Genomic DNA, 15,691 nt, shown 5'->3' with positions numbered 1-15,691 from the left:
AGAAGCTTGGCAATTTTAAGAGTGCTGCATCCCTCTGCAAGATATCTCACTATTTTTGACTTTTCTGAGCCTGTCAAGTCCCTCTTCTGACCCATTTTGCCAAAGGAAAGGAAGTTGCCTAATAATTATGCACACCTGATATAGGGTGTTGATGTCATTAGACCACACCCCTTCTCATTACAGAGATGCACATCACCTGATATGCTTAATTGGTAGTGGGCTTTTGAGCCTATACAGCTTGGAGTAAGACAATGTGCATAAAGAGGATGATGTGGTCAAAATACTCATTTGCCTAATAATTCTGCACTCCCTGTAATGCAAACCATCATTTTCACTTGGACTCCTATAGGAGGATGTTTTTGGTATTTAATCTTGGATGGTGTGACCTGCCTGCAGTCCAGAGATGGGGCCACCACACCTGTTAAGAAAGGGGGAGCAGGGATGTTGTGGTCCAGGGGTTGGCCACAACTTCCACTTGTCAGACGTAATTGACAGACAGACAGACAGACAGACAGACAGACAGACAGACAGACAGACAGACAGACAGACAGACAGACAGACAGACAGACAGACAGACAGACAGACAGACAGACAGACAGACAGATACAGACTGAGAGACAGACTGAGAGAGAGAGAGATAGAGAGCAGGATGGGAGGACAGTTAGAGGTAGGTGGGGTTATCTCAGTGGTGTTCTGTATAAAAGTGTCTGCAGGGCTGGAGGGAGACTGGGCTTTGGAAGGAAGACAACCGTAAAGCGTTGGTCTATTCTGGGACATATGCCTGGATTACACTCTACACAGGTAGTGTGTCCAGTACAACGTCAAGATGTGTAGGACAGATACCTGTCAGCACTAATTTGGATTTTTTTTCTCCACTTCTCTTTTTTAACAGGATATTCAGAAGAATATCAACTGCTCTTCCTCCTCTTCACCAGTCACCAGCTCTTCAGATCTCACCTTCGCTGTAAGTCAGGACTTACATTTTAGATTCACACTAATATACTGTATATATATATATAATTTTTTAAATAAAACCCGTCCGGCACTAAGTCGAGTTTATGTCTCATACCATCCGGCCTTGCTGCATTTAACATGGAAATATTCACTCCGACAATTCAAGTCTGCACTTAAAACTCATTTGTTAAAAATTGCCTTCTCCGTCTGATATTCCACTGTTGTATTTCAACTTGTTCTTAATGTTTTAATGTTTGTTTGTTTTTTAATGCTGTGTTGTTATCTTTGTATTCACTGTAAGGTGTCCTTGGGTGAAAGACAGAAAGGCGCCTATGAAATAAAATGTATTATTATTATGGGAAAGTCAAGGTTAAAAAAGAGAGAGCGAGGTAGAGCTAGGTAAGTGTAATCAATAGTTATGTAATAATTATGTAGGAAGAGAATAAAATTAAAGATTATGGATAAGTGTAATGAAAAAAGGGAAAATGAATCACAGTTCAGGAGGTGAAAGAAGCACCTAATATTTGGACACCAAACATTTTTGGCAGAAAATGGCCCAAAATTGCATTTTCGGTTTTTGGCTGAAAGACTTTTATCCCTGAAACAAAACAGCCAAAATAGGAAGTTATGATGACGAAAGCAAAAACTGCAGCCAGAACGGGCTTTGTCTGATAGTGCCAACATGTCTGTGGTATGGATGTATTTCAATATATCTGAGAAAGTCCCACAGATTTGAGCAGTCTGAAGAGACCAGCTCCTCTGATGCATCTGTAGCAGATTGCTTAAATCGAAGCATTAATGCGTCTTCTAACCTCCTAAAAGGGTTGAGACGGACCTCACAGTGAAAACAATGAAAAACCTTAAATGCAATGGTACAGTGTTAGGCACGTTACTTTGAAAAAGTAATTAGTTATAGTTACTAGTTACTTCTCCCAAAAAAAAAACGAGTTAGAAATTGAGTTATTCCACTACAGAAGTAACTACTTAGCAGTGAAAGTAACTATAACTGTGTTACTTACTCTTTTTTAAGTTTAAAAGTGTAGAGTAGAAAAGACAGGTATCTGAACAGAGGTTTTATTTATTGCACCTCAACAGACCACAACTGGTACTGGAACTGTTTTCTTCTTCACAAAAGTAAACATTTCAACAATATGAAGTGCTTTTAACTCGCTGTGGTGTAAATTAAATGAATCAAACTTTTACAACTTAAGACAACTGGTGGACATACAGTGCTCCAGAGCTCTTAAAAAGAAAACAGTTTAACAGAAATGCTTTTAAAGTTGTACTGAAAATGTACATGAATTTGTTGAACAAATCTATCTATAACTTTAATTCCTAAACATTCATTCATCTATCCATTCATATTCTTCTTTTTCTTTCGGCTTTGTCCCTTTTCCATCATCATCATCATTCATATTTACTGTGAACAAATTAAAGAATAGAGATGAGTGCAGCACAAATTTAATTGTGACCTTCAAACGCCCCCCCTGAGGTAAGGCAGAGTACTGCCTGCATCCCCTGCTGACTTTTCTCTGCACTTTCTTGTACGATCAGCAGAAACAATTCTCTCACACATACATTAAAGACATTACACAGACTGTAGAGAGACATGCTGTAGAACAAATATTCTACATGCAAAGTTCATGTTGGCAATACAGTATGCTGAGGAACAGAAAAGGCCACTCGTCATGCAAGGATTTTAAGAATTTCAGAGAGACATTGCCTCTGAGCCAAAGTGCCTCTGGTTAAAGTCAGTGACAGGTTAGGAGGAATTGGTTGTCATCTGACCACTTAATATTGCAGGTCTCCAACAGCCTTATTTTCAAACAAAACATGGTTAATGTTTTGAAAAGGTTGGATTTGTGTTCTTTTAAAACAACAGTATTTTCTGTCTGAAATGCAAAACTCCTTCTGTCCTCAGAGCACTTGGCAGTGACAAAACATGCCCAGAACCAAGGGGACACAGAGCAATGTCTGAAGCATCCACATAAAGAATGATGTCCGAGAGCAAACAATAGTCGAATGCACAATGACGATAGAACATTTATTTAATGAGGGGCTGGTTTTAGTCAAGAGAAAGTCTGTGGTTTCATTTTCTACCATAGATGAGAAAGAAGTGTTTATATTTATGATCTGAAGCTGTTTCTATGTTCACTAAAACCAATGAAAAAAGATCTGATTTTCCAAATTGAGGTTACATTGCTGCCCCATGGCAGTGGGAAATGGTGAGATACAGTATTGTGGTCAGAGCGCCAGTGTTTTTGTTTGTGTCTCCCTCTGCGCTCCACATTGAAGCAAGTGTCACTAATCAGACACACAACTGAGCAGCTTGGATTTCCGGTAGATTTATACCTCGTTGCTGGTTCCTCCTTCGCTCTATGCTGGCTATGCTGGCTTGCCAATGAACAAGTTCAGGTCTCAACTTACCCAGTTGGGGTGAAAATAATGTTTCACGTAGGAATTCTCAGCAGGGCTAATTGTGTGCTCTCCAGCAACATCTCAACCTGGAGAGCAGTACATGCTCCACCCTCTTGCAGCGTAGGAAATTATACCACTCAACAACAGCACGCCCCTATACCTCATGTAGGTAACACATTCATATACATGACAGGTTGTTTTTGTCACGGTTTCCTTTCTTAACTTACTTTTCCAGTTCTGGGATGTGTAAGGTTGCACACATCTCTATACATTTTTCTATGCATGTGCATTCATGAATTCTAATACTCCAGGAACTCCAGCCACTGATGATGCAACCACTTCCTTTATCTGAGACTCAAGACAACAAAAATGAACCTGCAGGACCCACAACCATGCAGAGGGCCAGGGCACGGTTCAGAAGGGGAGTCTTGTATTTCGCTGGAGACATGCCAGTGTTTGGAAAATGGATGGAAAGTATGTAAAACTGTCAATTCCAACAAATGCTTCCCTTTCTTTGATCCACAACAAAGAAAGAGAAGAGATTAAACCACAAACCCTAAATTCCCAGGGTACAGTAGTTTGCAAAATGGTTCTAAGGAAATGTGAGCCATCGCTCAGTTGACACTCTTTGCTTCTTTTAGAACAGTTCATCTTGTTCCAGCTCCTGGACTGGGTTCTGCGTGGAGCAGCCCAGGTCATGTTTGTCAACAACCCCCTGAGTGGCCTCATCATATTTGCAGGCCTTATACTACAGAACTACTGGTGGGCCCTTAACGGCTTCGTGGGAACACTCTTTGCCACCTTATCTGCTCTGATTCTGCAACAAAACAGGTCTGGACATCCCCTGATAACCCTTGACCAGCTTGTTTAGTCATCTAAACTACACAGTAATAACCAAATCATCGGAATAATTGTAATTTAAACTAAAAACAAAAAAAAAAAAAACTAGCCGTCTGCAATTGAAATGTGGACATGTTGTGCATAATTAATTTTGTCAGATTTTTGACAACTAAGTAGTCAAAATAACCAAGTTTTATATCTGACAATATTTGGAAATAGGTCTCAAAACAAGCCCTTAAGATTGAATACCCCCCCACCCACACACACACACACACACACACACACTAGGTGGCTGCAGAGCTCCTAGTGTGTGTGTGAATACACAACATCTGCACCACGAGCGTATACTAGTCAAACTACAAATCAATACAAAAAATATTCAGTAAAGACGTGTGAGTCGCTGGATTATCAACTGTAACAACACAGTGGAAAAAGCCAGTGGGGCCGTACAGCTTTGCCTCGTCTACAGTTAACATATAAGTAATGTCGTCGTAGCAAACTTAACTACTAATCACTATGAAACACCCACTTTCCTCTTGTTCTGGGTCTGACTCTAGCTAAAACATGTACCAGCATATGCTACCTCTCAGTACCACAATATGTTGGCTTTGAATCTTTAAATCCTTTTAATTGCATTTTCTTTACATGGACAACTTGGAATGGAAAATTTGTATTAAAGGAGAAAACCATGTTTTTCTTTAGGGGTGCAATTGCTGCAGGGCTGTATGGATACAATGGTATCTTAGTGGGTCTGTTAATGGCTGTTTTCTCAAATGCTGGGGACTGGTACTGGTGGCTTCTGCTGCCCAACATCTTCATGTCCATGATGTGGTGAGTTTGCAGCCTACACCATTATATGAAATGAAAGCTACATGTGAAAACAATGATAAACCATAAAAAGTCAACTAATTTAAATTCCTGTTGGTTTAAGCTTTAAGACTGACGTCGTACTCGTCCAAAAATATATCCAAACAATTAGGATTAAACCTAACCATGTGATGGTGCATTTCTGTGTTACAGCCCCATCTTGTCAAGTGCAATCGCGTCTATTAACAGTCGGTGGGATCTTCCAGTGTTCACTCTGCCCTTCAACATCCTGGTTTGCCTTCACATGGTCGCCACTGGCCACTACAACCATCACTTCCCTCAGGTCCTTATTCAGCCTCGCTCAGAGCTGCCAAACATCACCTGGGATGATATCAATCTACCCAAGGTCAGCTCTGGTTGAGTGTTCAAATTCAAGTGTGTGAGTCTCAGCAGGTATTGTTGTGCCTGCTGAGACGTACAGAAACATGTACTGTTGTTATCGCTAGCTATAGGAATCTGTAATGTCAGCCGAGCTGTACAATCAACTCCAGCTCAAATAAAAGGTCTCATGGGGTTGTTAACTGTTAACTGTAAGGTTGAACCTGTCTGTCTTGTCTGTAGCTGTTCATGTCAGTGCCTGTAGGAATAGGTCAAGTCTACGGCTGTGACAATCCCTGGACTGGAGGAATCTTCATCATTGCACTCTTCATCTCTTCACCCATCACATGTGCTCATGCTGTTCTGGGGTCTGCAGTCGGCATGGTTTCAGGTGTTAACCTAAACCCACAAACACACATACCCCCACCCACAACCCCACACGATCACACACACTTTCTTACCTCCCCTACTGAAAATGTTCCCCACTTCTGGCTGTGCCTTTTCTTTATTACAAACTCAAAAATATTCGTGTTTGAAAGTCAGAAGATTAGTTTTTAGCTATCAGCATTTATTGCAGTTATCTGGTTTCCGAAAATTAGCCTCAGGTAAAACACTGCATGGGTTCAGCGAGCTTGATTCAGTGAACAGAAAGAGACGGACAAGTCTTTTGATTTAGGAATCATACTGTGTCTACCTGCTGTACGCTAATAGGACGAAAACATGTGGCAAAAAGACACATTGTTGCCCAAGTTTCTTAAACTTTTAACAAAACCATTTCAGTGTTGATGATCACTAGCAGCATATTTATTGCATTACTGCCACCTTCCATATCATTTTCATAATCCATCAATATTTTCACCAAAGTACTTTTTTACCACCTGCCTGAGAGAGTTAAATAAATAGGTAATATGAAGGAAAACTTTCTTCTTAATCTTGCAGGTCTGGCTCTGGCAGCTCCTTTTGAAAACATATACTTCGGCCTCTGGGGGTACAACTGTGTGTTAGCCTGCATCGCTATAGGAGGAATGTTTTATGCGCTGACCTGGCAGGTGCACCTGCTTGCCTTGACGTGTGGTGAGTCATTTGGTGATATGTTAGGCAATCGTGTGGAACAGAAAGAATTAGAATACATATTTATGTTATAAGTTAAGTTATATACACCACAGCAGGAACACAGACTTAACAATACTATAATTTTACCCTCTGCAGCTTTCTTTTGCGCATACCTGGGCTCAGCCATTGCCAACATAATGGCAACAGTAAGTTGTCATGTTTGTCCTACTGCATCCTCAGAACACATTTATTTAGCTATTCAGAAAATCAGATTATTAACATAAAATATTTCTTTGATAGTTTGGTCTGCCGGCCTGTACCTGGCCTTTCTGTCTTTCTGCCCTGACGTTCCTCCACCTAACAACAGAGACCAACAAGATCTTCAAGCTCCCACTGGCCAAAGTCACCTACCCTGAGAAAAACCTGGGCTTCTTCTGGAAGATGAAGAAAGAAGAGAAGAGGGAAAAGGCCAAAGAGGAGCAGAAAAAGAGGGAGGAAGAACTAGTGCTCAATGAGAAGGAACAGTTGAGACTTGAGCTTGAAAGAGCAGAGGAAGGAAGAGCTGAGCTGGAGGCAGTAGAGGGTAAAAATGATGAAATATCTGAGAGTACTGAAAAAGAAGCAGAGGAAGAAGAAAACCATGGACCAACGGGCATAATGGACATCTCCATCGCTGAATCTGTCTAACACTTTGTGCACTACAGTCTTATCGTTGAACTACTCCTCAATCAATGTGTATTTTGTATCAACATGTCCATGTTTGACACACTTTTTGTATTAATACATATTTTTCCAATAATTAACTTTGTGTGACATTACTCCGTCAGAATTAGGGGCAACAAGAGAAAAGAAAAGAAAAGAAAATACAGCTGGTAATTTAACTTGGACACATGTATGGGCAAACTAGTTAAACAAACAAGATGCTAACGAACAACCAGACACACGTACACACATACAACGTCTGTTCGTCTGCTGAAAAGAGAGATTGCGCAGATCCTTCCAAAATGTACAAGTTCAATCAACATCCAACCAAAAAATACTGGACCGGGATCGTGCTCGGAAGACGCTAGAAGACATCTTCACTGTTATGCTTCAAAAGTCTTATCAATGTCGAAAAGTTGCATTCGCTGAACATCTGTCTCCCAGCGTTCTTCGTGGGCTGCTTTTCCAATCATTAGTTCTGGAATCGGAATCGGAACCGGCGCACATCGTCGTTTCCTCAGAAATGTTTTTTCCGTGGTCTTGTGAATCTGATGTCGCACACTCTGATTCTATTGGATCAAACTTTTAAAAGTAAAAAGACTGTATGGTTTTCTTCATGGTATTGTTTTTTTATGGTTTTCTTTCAACGATTATGATAAAACTATATGTGGGGAATACATATCCACAAAGAAGCTGCATAGACATATAAATGAACAGTAAATGAAAAGAAACCTCTGTGGCTTCGTCAGTTAACGCAAATAAGCTTGGCTAAAGGCTCTCCAAGTATTTTCTTCTGCAGTCTAAGCCTGGATTTAAAGGGAATTGTATGTTTCTATAGCTTTTTATGTCATAATTTTTGTTTTGTTTTTTGTTTTTTGTTAATCCTCTCTTACAATCGCGCAATGGTTATTAATGTGATGTTTCTAATGAATGAAGTGTTGGCTGTATTTTCTTACAAAGATAAAGGTGTCTTTAAATGCTCACAATAAAATTAGTACAAGAACTATACAACATGGTCCTGTTGTGTAAAAGTCCAGTTTGAAGACATTAACAGAATAATAACAAAGACATAGTTTTTATTTACTGCCTGACACACTCACTGATGAATCCACTGAGGACGATCCATACATGCCAACCTTAAACCTGAAGACGCTCAGCTACCCCCAATCCCCTGCTGTAGAATAGGCACACAGCTGTACAGTAAGAACAAAGGAAAAAAAGGAAGGAAAGTGAACTACTTTTCATTGTGACATTGTGACACACAACCAAATGTGACCTCTGCTTTTAACCCATCACCAAAGTGAACAGTGGGCAGCTTTCAAGCACCCAGGGAGCAGTGAGTGGGGACGGTGCCATGCTCAGAGCACCTCAGTGGTGACTTGGCAGCTGGTGGACCTGAACCTGAACCTGAAGCCTTCTGGACCCAAGTCCGCTTCCTTAAGCTCTAAGCCACCACTGCCCCATGCAGTAAAAAACCACCACAGTAGTAAGCAGGAAAAGGCAGGCTTACCTTGCTATGACAACAGTTAACGCAGCTCTTACTAACTGAATCCAGTAGAACACCAAAACCAAAGCCCCATATACCACCCAAGGCATCACGGAAAAACCCAAATTCATTTTTTTAATCACAGACTGTATAACCTACTTTCTGTGGACAGCTAAAAGTTTATTTCATGACAACAACGTACCCCTCTCTTGGAGTTTGGCAGAATACCAAAAATAACTGGACTCGGCTTTATGATCTCTGGACAGTTAGGCTTATGACAACTTTCTAACATTTAAAAATTACTTGGTAGATTAATAGATAGATTTTTCTTTTTGTATATTTTGAACTCTCAAAAAATGTATCAAGTTCAAAAGTTTAGATGAACTGACATAAGCTTCGTGAGGTACTAAGGGCTGTGTTGTCTACTGTAATTTAACTAATCTTTAACCCTGGTCCATACCTTAGAACCAAAACAACACCAAGGCATAATTAATACCATCAACCTTTATCACCTGGTTATTGTTCATCTGGAGCTAGCCTATCCCTCTGGTAAGATGTAACGTAGGTAAACTCTAAAAGTTCATCACCTGGTTAACTGTCTTATCAGTGAATTGTTTCTGCGACTGGAACATGTCCGTATCTGACCAAAGCATCTGCAAAGAATGCAGTCTACCTAAACTTGCCAGTTACACGTTTTCGATAAACTGTGATATGCACGAAAGTCTCCACGGATGAGTTAGCACGGTGACGCAGTGAAGCCACTTTTGTAAAAGTGTCAACAACCTGAGGTTGATGGTTTACATCAGGTCACTTTTTATAACACTGTCACCCGGATTACAGTGTCAAGTCCGTTTAAACTCAGCCTTTTGTTATTAATTTCTCTGTGAAAGTTCTCAGTCTTAATGTCATCTTATCCAAATGCTGTTCTGTGTAAGGGCAATAATTACCATTAATCTACCAAGAGAAGAATCTTGGATGAAGAGAAACTAAACCAGTCCTTTTAATTTTCATTAAGTGCACAAAACCTGATCAAGCCTTCTTTATTGTCATTTCACCGTGACTTGTATTAAATTTAAATATTTCCCCTTGTGTACTTGCCGGTACACAGTACCATCACTGATAATTCTTGTGTTGGGTTTTAAATCACCAATAATCTTGAACACAGTGTTATATTCTTGTGGGAAAACTGGTGATGTGATGTGCAGTGTCCAGGAGTGAACCGAACACAGACTACTCATTACCAGAAGGTTGTTTCGATCCAAACAAAAACAAATGTCAACATTTGTGCACATCTCAAAACATCTTTCACAAACTGTATAGCAATGTTTCCATGAATAAACAAATGAACACAATGTTGGTGAAACAACAATCTCATCGGTCCACTGTGCTGTTGAACTGAGAGAGTGTGTGTCCTATCAAAACACACAAATCTTACAGTTAGTCTTGCTCCTGTCTTCATCCCCTGATGTTAAATACCTCCAACTATTGACACCACTTAAATTAACTACCCAGGCCACTGGCTGACCAACTGTACATGCAGCTGGTTATGCAGAAAGGTCATTAGTAACAGGTTGCTGGATAGGTTTGAGTAGTGCCCTCTGTCAACACAGACATCCCTGGTCACCATATAGTTATATTTTTAAACAATCACAAGTTCACTTGATAAATATAAACAACAACAACCTAAGCAAAAGATTATTTTCAAATAAACAAACGTTTTTGGTCAAGCTAGCTGATCTTTAGGGTTCATTCTACCTGCTCGTGAACATGTCTGAAAAAAACTTCAGTACTTCATAGCAGTTGTCCATTCATTCATCTTCCACAGCAACATATAATACTTTCCAGGATCACGAGGACACGTGTAAAGGATCATGCCAATGATGAACTGATAGGCTGCTGGCCAGAAAAAGACTCTTTAAATTTCACTGTTGACGCATTAAGCTTATCATGTAAGTCATTTTGGAATTCCTGAGATCTTAGATTCTAGGATATTAAATAGAAAATGTTTCTCTTACCAGCCTTCTGATGTGTTTGTTTTGGATTTTTTATTTTATTTAAGTATTTATTTTCATGTATGTCAAAATGGAAATTTCATTTTATATACGTATGTATTGTTGTTGGTTTTCTTTAATATAAAAAAACGTAGTCTTAAAATAACAATAACAAAAAATGTGCAGCCACATTGCGTCACCACCTGCCACTCCTGCAACTTGACCCCCACTGCCAGGACCCTTGATTTGTAGAAAAAAATTAAAGGTAAAAAATTACCTTGTGGATCTATATTATTTCTGTTCACCAGTCTATCGCAAGTCAGAGTGAGCAGTAAGTTTGATCTTCGAGCTGCATGCACACACTGGTAAAACATACACAGTGAATATAAAAAGACCCTCAATTACAGTTACAGTGATTATTGTTTTTGTCTATTTTATTTTTTACATGTGGTGCTATAGTGTAAAACCACCTAATGATCTAAAGCATTCGGACTGGATTTATAACCAGAATTATTTGGAATTCCTTTAATCCTTTGTAATGTAAGTTTAAAATGTACATTCAAAAACATAAAATAGATTATTAAAATACTTTAAATCATTGCAGACCTAAAAAACACTGTTCCTTTTCTACATTTCTAGCTGCTGGCACTGCCACGGATGACCTGACTGTGTGGAGTCTCTGCATAGTTGAAATGTTTCTGGAGTGCCTTAGAAAGGTTGTGAGATGGGGTGATGATGTGATGGATGAATTGATGTATGAACTTATGGGTGACGCATGAGATGTGGACTGGCGGCATCGCCCACTCGTCAACATACGGGTTGATCTGAAAGCCTTTAAAAACTCTTTTTTTTAATCACCACCAATCTGCATCTAAAAATGTGTTCCGGATTTTTGACAAATAAAGGCTGAAAAGTCATGCGATCTACTGCGATGTTATGGTTTTTTTTTCACTCTTTGCTTTCTAACCAATAAATTTGTTATACAAGAATGGAAGAATATTTCCTCAAAAAGATATTACTAAAAGCTGTTCATAGCTCTACACTCTTTTAATGTATGTTTAAATTAGATATTTTTAATAGACTTCACATATTCAAACAGGCTAATTGATAGACATTAAGAAGTAGGAATATCCTAAATAAATAAACAAACTATTGTATCGTCTATTGAAAATTCTTCAGAGATGGCAAACAATGGAAGCATTTTCGTTTCTTTATATAATTTTACGAGATTGTAAAACAACTGTCAGGCGTGTTGACTGACTAACCAGTGCAGCAGGTTGGAGTTACAATCATATTTTACAAATTTGAGACAAAGACAAAAAGAACCACTGCCACATTCACACCGACCACCCATTACTGAAGTCTGTATATTAACATGTTGAAAACTGGACAGAAATCATGGACGGCTAAAGAAAATTTAAAAAGTGTTTTCAGAAAATGTATTTATTTATACTTGTTTACAAGTGGAGCAAATCATTTAAAAGCATATGCAGTATTTTTTGGCATCCCTATGTATTGAATAAAGTCAGTCTCATCAGTTTAATTCTACATGAAGACTGTACAAAAATTCTGCCTATCATTCTGCGTATATCCTTCTTTTATCATTCTTTCTTTAACTTTTGTGGCTGAACCCTGATCCCAGATCAGATGTTTTTAAATAAACTATGCAATAAAACAAAACATGATTCCTCGTAGCTGAAAGTATGTAGAATTAAAATTGAATTTTGTACAACAGAGCAAATAAGATAAAGAAACCAGGAAATTAGCATGTTATACACTTTTTACTCTAAAGAAAGAAAAAACAGAACCAAAATGTGTGAATGAACAAAGTGGGAGTGTGGTCAACCAGTAGTCTCATATGGCTTCAACAATATATTTATTAAACACTGGAACAACAAACATCCAGCTGTCACCTTCAGCACTCAGGAGTCGGCGTCCTGTTGGACACGGTGATGAAGCGCCTTTATTCAAAGACTTTTCCGATGTCTCATGAAGGCTTTAAAAACAAGGTACAATTATGAGGACTGTTAAATAAAAACTAAATATTTACAGCAACACAAGTGATCAAGTCATTGAAGCTGAAGAGTGTACAGCTGTGGTTAAACAGCATCTATGAGCAATAATAAAAAGCAATGTTTGTTGTAACCAGAGACAGTGGTGGCTTCACAACGGAGTAACACGTTGGATGTTGTGGACTTTAACAGCTGCTATACTACATAAAGACTCATAATGGCCAAAACACGTGTTCTTTTATAAATACGTGTCTGTTGTCTGCACATTAGCCCTTAAAACAGAAACATTCTTGGGTGATGTACTGCCCTGTGGTGCTTTTCAAGTCAGGACATGAAATTAAAAATATCTTACCATGATATTCTGTACACTTCTCCTTTACAATATATAAATACATATACACACGCAACATAAAACAAACATTTTAAATGGGCAAATGCAAAAATAGCAGGGGATGAGTAGAAGACAGGAGTGTATTTACATAATTACAAGTTTACAGAGAGGAAGAGGTAAAGAACGAGTCTACAGTGACAGTCACAGAAATAGCAATCAAGAGTCATTTCTGCTTAAAAAAACAAAACAAAACAAAAGAAAGACTCCCACTTCAAAAAAGACAGCGGCAAAAAATGGCTTACATGTGCACTGTTGTTCATACCCGCCGTTGCTCTCGACCTGCACTGCTATGTGCGCAGTGCGCCATCTATTGTACACAGTGGGAAGGGTTGAGTTACTACATTAAAGTCTGTGTGTGTGACCTGTTTGGTACATTAAGCCATCAATCATTCAAGCTTTCTTTCAGCCAAAAACGTCACCAAAGTCATATATGCTTTATGTTAAGCAGAAGATTTACAGACAGTAAACACTGTAATCAAATGTTTGTAATGAACATACAGTGTTGCAGAGGTCATAACATCCGACATACAGACTTAGTTAACGCTTCAAAGTCTGTCTTTTAAATTATCTCCTGTTTGAACCATCGATTTCTCATATAAATGAGAAAGGGCCTATTCTTTGGTATAATAAAACATGTACTGGTACTTCAAAGTATACTCTCTTAAAATACTTATAGACAATAAGGTATGCTGAATCTTACGGTGTGTCTGTATCTGTATATAGTAGCTTATGACAGGACTTAGTGCCATTGTTTCACTGTTGTGTTTACAAGCATAGCAGGTTACTTTGTTTAAACCTTACATACTGTATGTCAAGTTGTTATTTTTACCTGTTCACGTTAAATCACTCCCCATTCAACTGACTGACTGACTGATGACAGCACAAATACAGTGACATTCTTCATTTCTCAGCTCCTATGATGGATGTGCCTGAGTGTGAGCTGAGAGTAACATGTATGGGGCAGCCTGATTGTCTGCACTAAGGACCATATGGTGAGCAGAGGAGAGAGAGAGAGAGAGAGAGAGAGAGTTTGGTCGACAGCTTTCAGTATATCAGAACTTTACGCCTGAGGATATAGCATTGTTTCCACCAGGTGGAGCATTTCAGCTCAGCACGGTTCGTTTTGAAACAATGCTGAACAATGTTAATTGTAATACAATGTTAATTGTAGGGTGTATGTGTGCAGTTGGGTAATTTGGCAACTTACCACAAACAACGGCACCACTTAGTGGAAATAGAAAGCTTATGACAACTCACAGTCAAACATACAATCACATCCTGAGCAGGTAACTTACAGCACCTGTCCCAGAAAAATCAACCAGGTCACGGTCAACCTCTGACATACAGACAGAGTCCTTCTGTAGTTTCCATACATTCTACTTATGTCTAATGAACCAGTGACAAGGTGGAGTGACTGCATTACAGCCATTTATGGAGAACCGGCAGGTTGTCATTCATCCAGCGCTGATTTAGCCTGATGGTTTCTAAAGCTTCCTGTACACTCCTCATCTGAGAGCCTCGCTCTTTCAGACTGGAGAAGAAACCCTGGACCTAAACACACACACACACACACTTATTGAGTTTTTAGCCAGATCAGACTTGATATCGAATTGACAATGGAAAAACACATACTTGATTTAAGTGTGCCTGTGTGGAAAACTGGGAAGTTGCAAATTTGATGATTGCCTGGATTGAAAATGAACCCAGAGGAAACCTGCAGCAAAAATAAACCTCAGCATTAACACTTTGTATCAAATTTGAATCCTTAGGAGAATTTTTTACAGCCAGAAAGGAAACACTCACTTTTCAATTAGCGTGTCCCAGTTCTCTTGAATAAAATCCCAAGCAAATAAGTAACCAGTGAAACCATCACACACAGTCTTGATGACCAGGGGGAGCTCTTGTGTCTGGATGAAACCCCCCTTTAGAGCATACTTTAGAATCCTGCAGTGTTAAAAGCAAAGCTATGCTAAAGTATAAAATCAACAGTAACATAACCATCATCAGTCTTTAGTCCAGGTTTGTTTGTTACACTTTTTCAACGTGGATCATCAGACAGGTGTCTATACAGTAGAAGTGGCCTTCTAAGTTGTAAATAGTTATTTGTTATTAAGCCAAGACCAAAACTAACATGTTAACCTGGGTTATGCTTTTGCACATTTTTCTTAACATATTTCCATATTAACAATTCCATCTTTTGGATTAGTCATAATAATAATAATAATAAAAACAGATGTAACACACCTGAATGTACCTGTTGTTGTTTGTCTTGTTTTATATCAATACAGGGAGTGCAGAATTATTAGGCAAATGAGTATTTTGACCACATCATCCTCTTTATGCACATTGTCTTACTCCAAGCTGTATAGGCTCAAAAGCCCACTACCAATTAAGCATATCAGGTGATGTGCATCTCTGTAATGAGAAGGGGTGTGGTCTAATGACATCAACACCCTATATCAGGTGTGCATAATTATTAGGCAACTTCCTTTCCTTTGGCAAAATGGGTCAGAAGAGGGACTTGACAGGCTCAGAAAAGTCAAAAATAGTGAGATATCTTGCAGAGGGATGCAGCACTCTTAAAATTGCCAAGCTTCTGAAGCGTGATCATCGAACAATCAAGCGTTTCATTCAAAATAGTCAACAGGGTCGCAAGAAG

The 15,691-nt window shown here is 39.0% G+C and overlaps 2 protein-coding genes across 2 annotated transcripts in view; one reads left to right on the top strand and one right to left on the bottom strand.

Moving 5' to 3' along the window:
- Positions 1–605: 605 nt before the first annotated feature.
- On the top strand, positions 606–8,147 carry slc14a2 (solute carrier family 14 member 2). The gene is made up of 10 exons (XM_008336833.3): positions 606–801; positions 893–964; positions 3,684–3,846; positions 4,014–4,203; positions 4,915–5,043; positions 5,233–5,425; positions 5,641–5,788; positions 6,337–6,471; positions 6,607–6,656; positions 6,751–8,147. Exons 1-10 carry the CDS (start codon positions 778–780, stop codon positions 7,135–7,137), a joined length of 1,491 nt encoding a protein of 496 aa, XP_008335055.1. The 5' UTR covers positions 606–777; the 3' UTR covers positions 7,138–8,147.
- Positions 8,148–12,054: 3,907 nt separating this feature from the next.
- lnpep (leucyl/cystinyl aminopeptidase) overlaps positions 12,055–15,691 on the bottom strand; it is a 15,548-nt gene continuing 11,911 nt past the window's right edge. The window contains exons 20-22 of the mRNA XM_008336832.3: positions 14,836–14,976; positions 14,665–14,746; positions 12,055–14,583 (exon numbers count right to left, since the gene is read on the bottom strand). Coding sequence (XP_008335054.1) covers positions 14,452–14,583; positions 14,665–14,746; positions 14,836–14,976 — 355 coding nt within the window. The 3' untranslated portion in view covers positions 12,055–14,451. The remainder of the gene's footprint in view (positions 14,584–14,664; positions 14,747–14,835; positions 14,977–15,691) is intronic.

This window comes from Cynoglossus semilaevis, chromosome Z (assembly GCF_000523025.1).
Source record: "Cynoglossus semilaevis isolate Cse_v1.0 chromosome Z, Cse_v1.0, whole genome shotgun sequence".
Classification (NCBI taxonomy): Eukaryota; Metazoa; Chordata; class Actinopteri; order Pleuronectiformes; family Cynoglossidae; genus Cynoglossus; species Cynoglossus semilaevis.
The sequence above is the reverse complement of the archived record's forward strand: the minus strand, read 5'-3'. Positions and strand labels throughout refer to the sequence as shown.

Excerpts from the sequence above, each read along its gene's own strand:
- slc14a2 (XM_008336833.3), top strand. The coding sequence starts at position 778 with ATGCCTGGATTACACTCTACACAG. Across the intron at positions 3,847-4,013 it reads GTTTGGAAAATGGATGGAAA|AACAGTTCATCTTGTTCCAG; the intron begins GTATGTAAAACT and ends TGCTTCTTTTAG. Across the intron at positions 6,472-6,606 it reads CCTGCTTGCCTTGACGTGTG|CTTTCTTTTGCGCATACCTG; the intron begins GTGAGTCATTTG and ends TACCCTCTGCAG.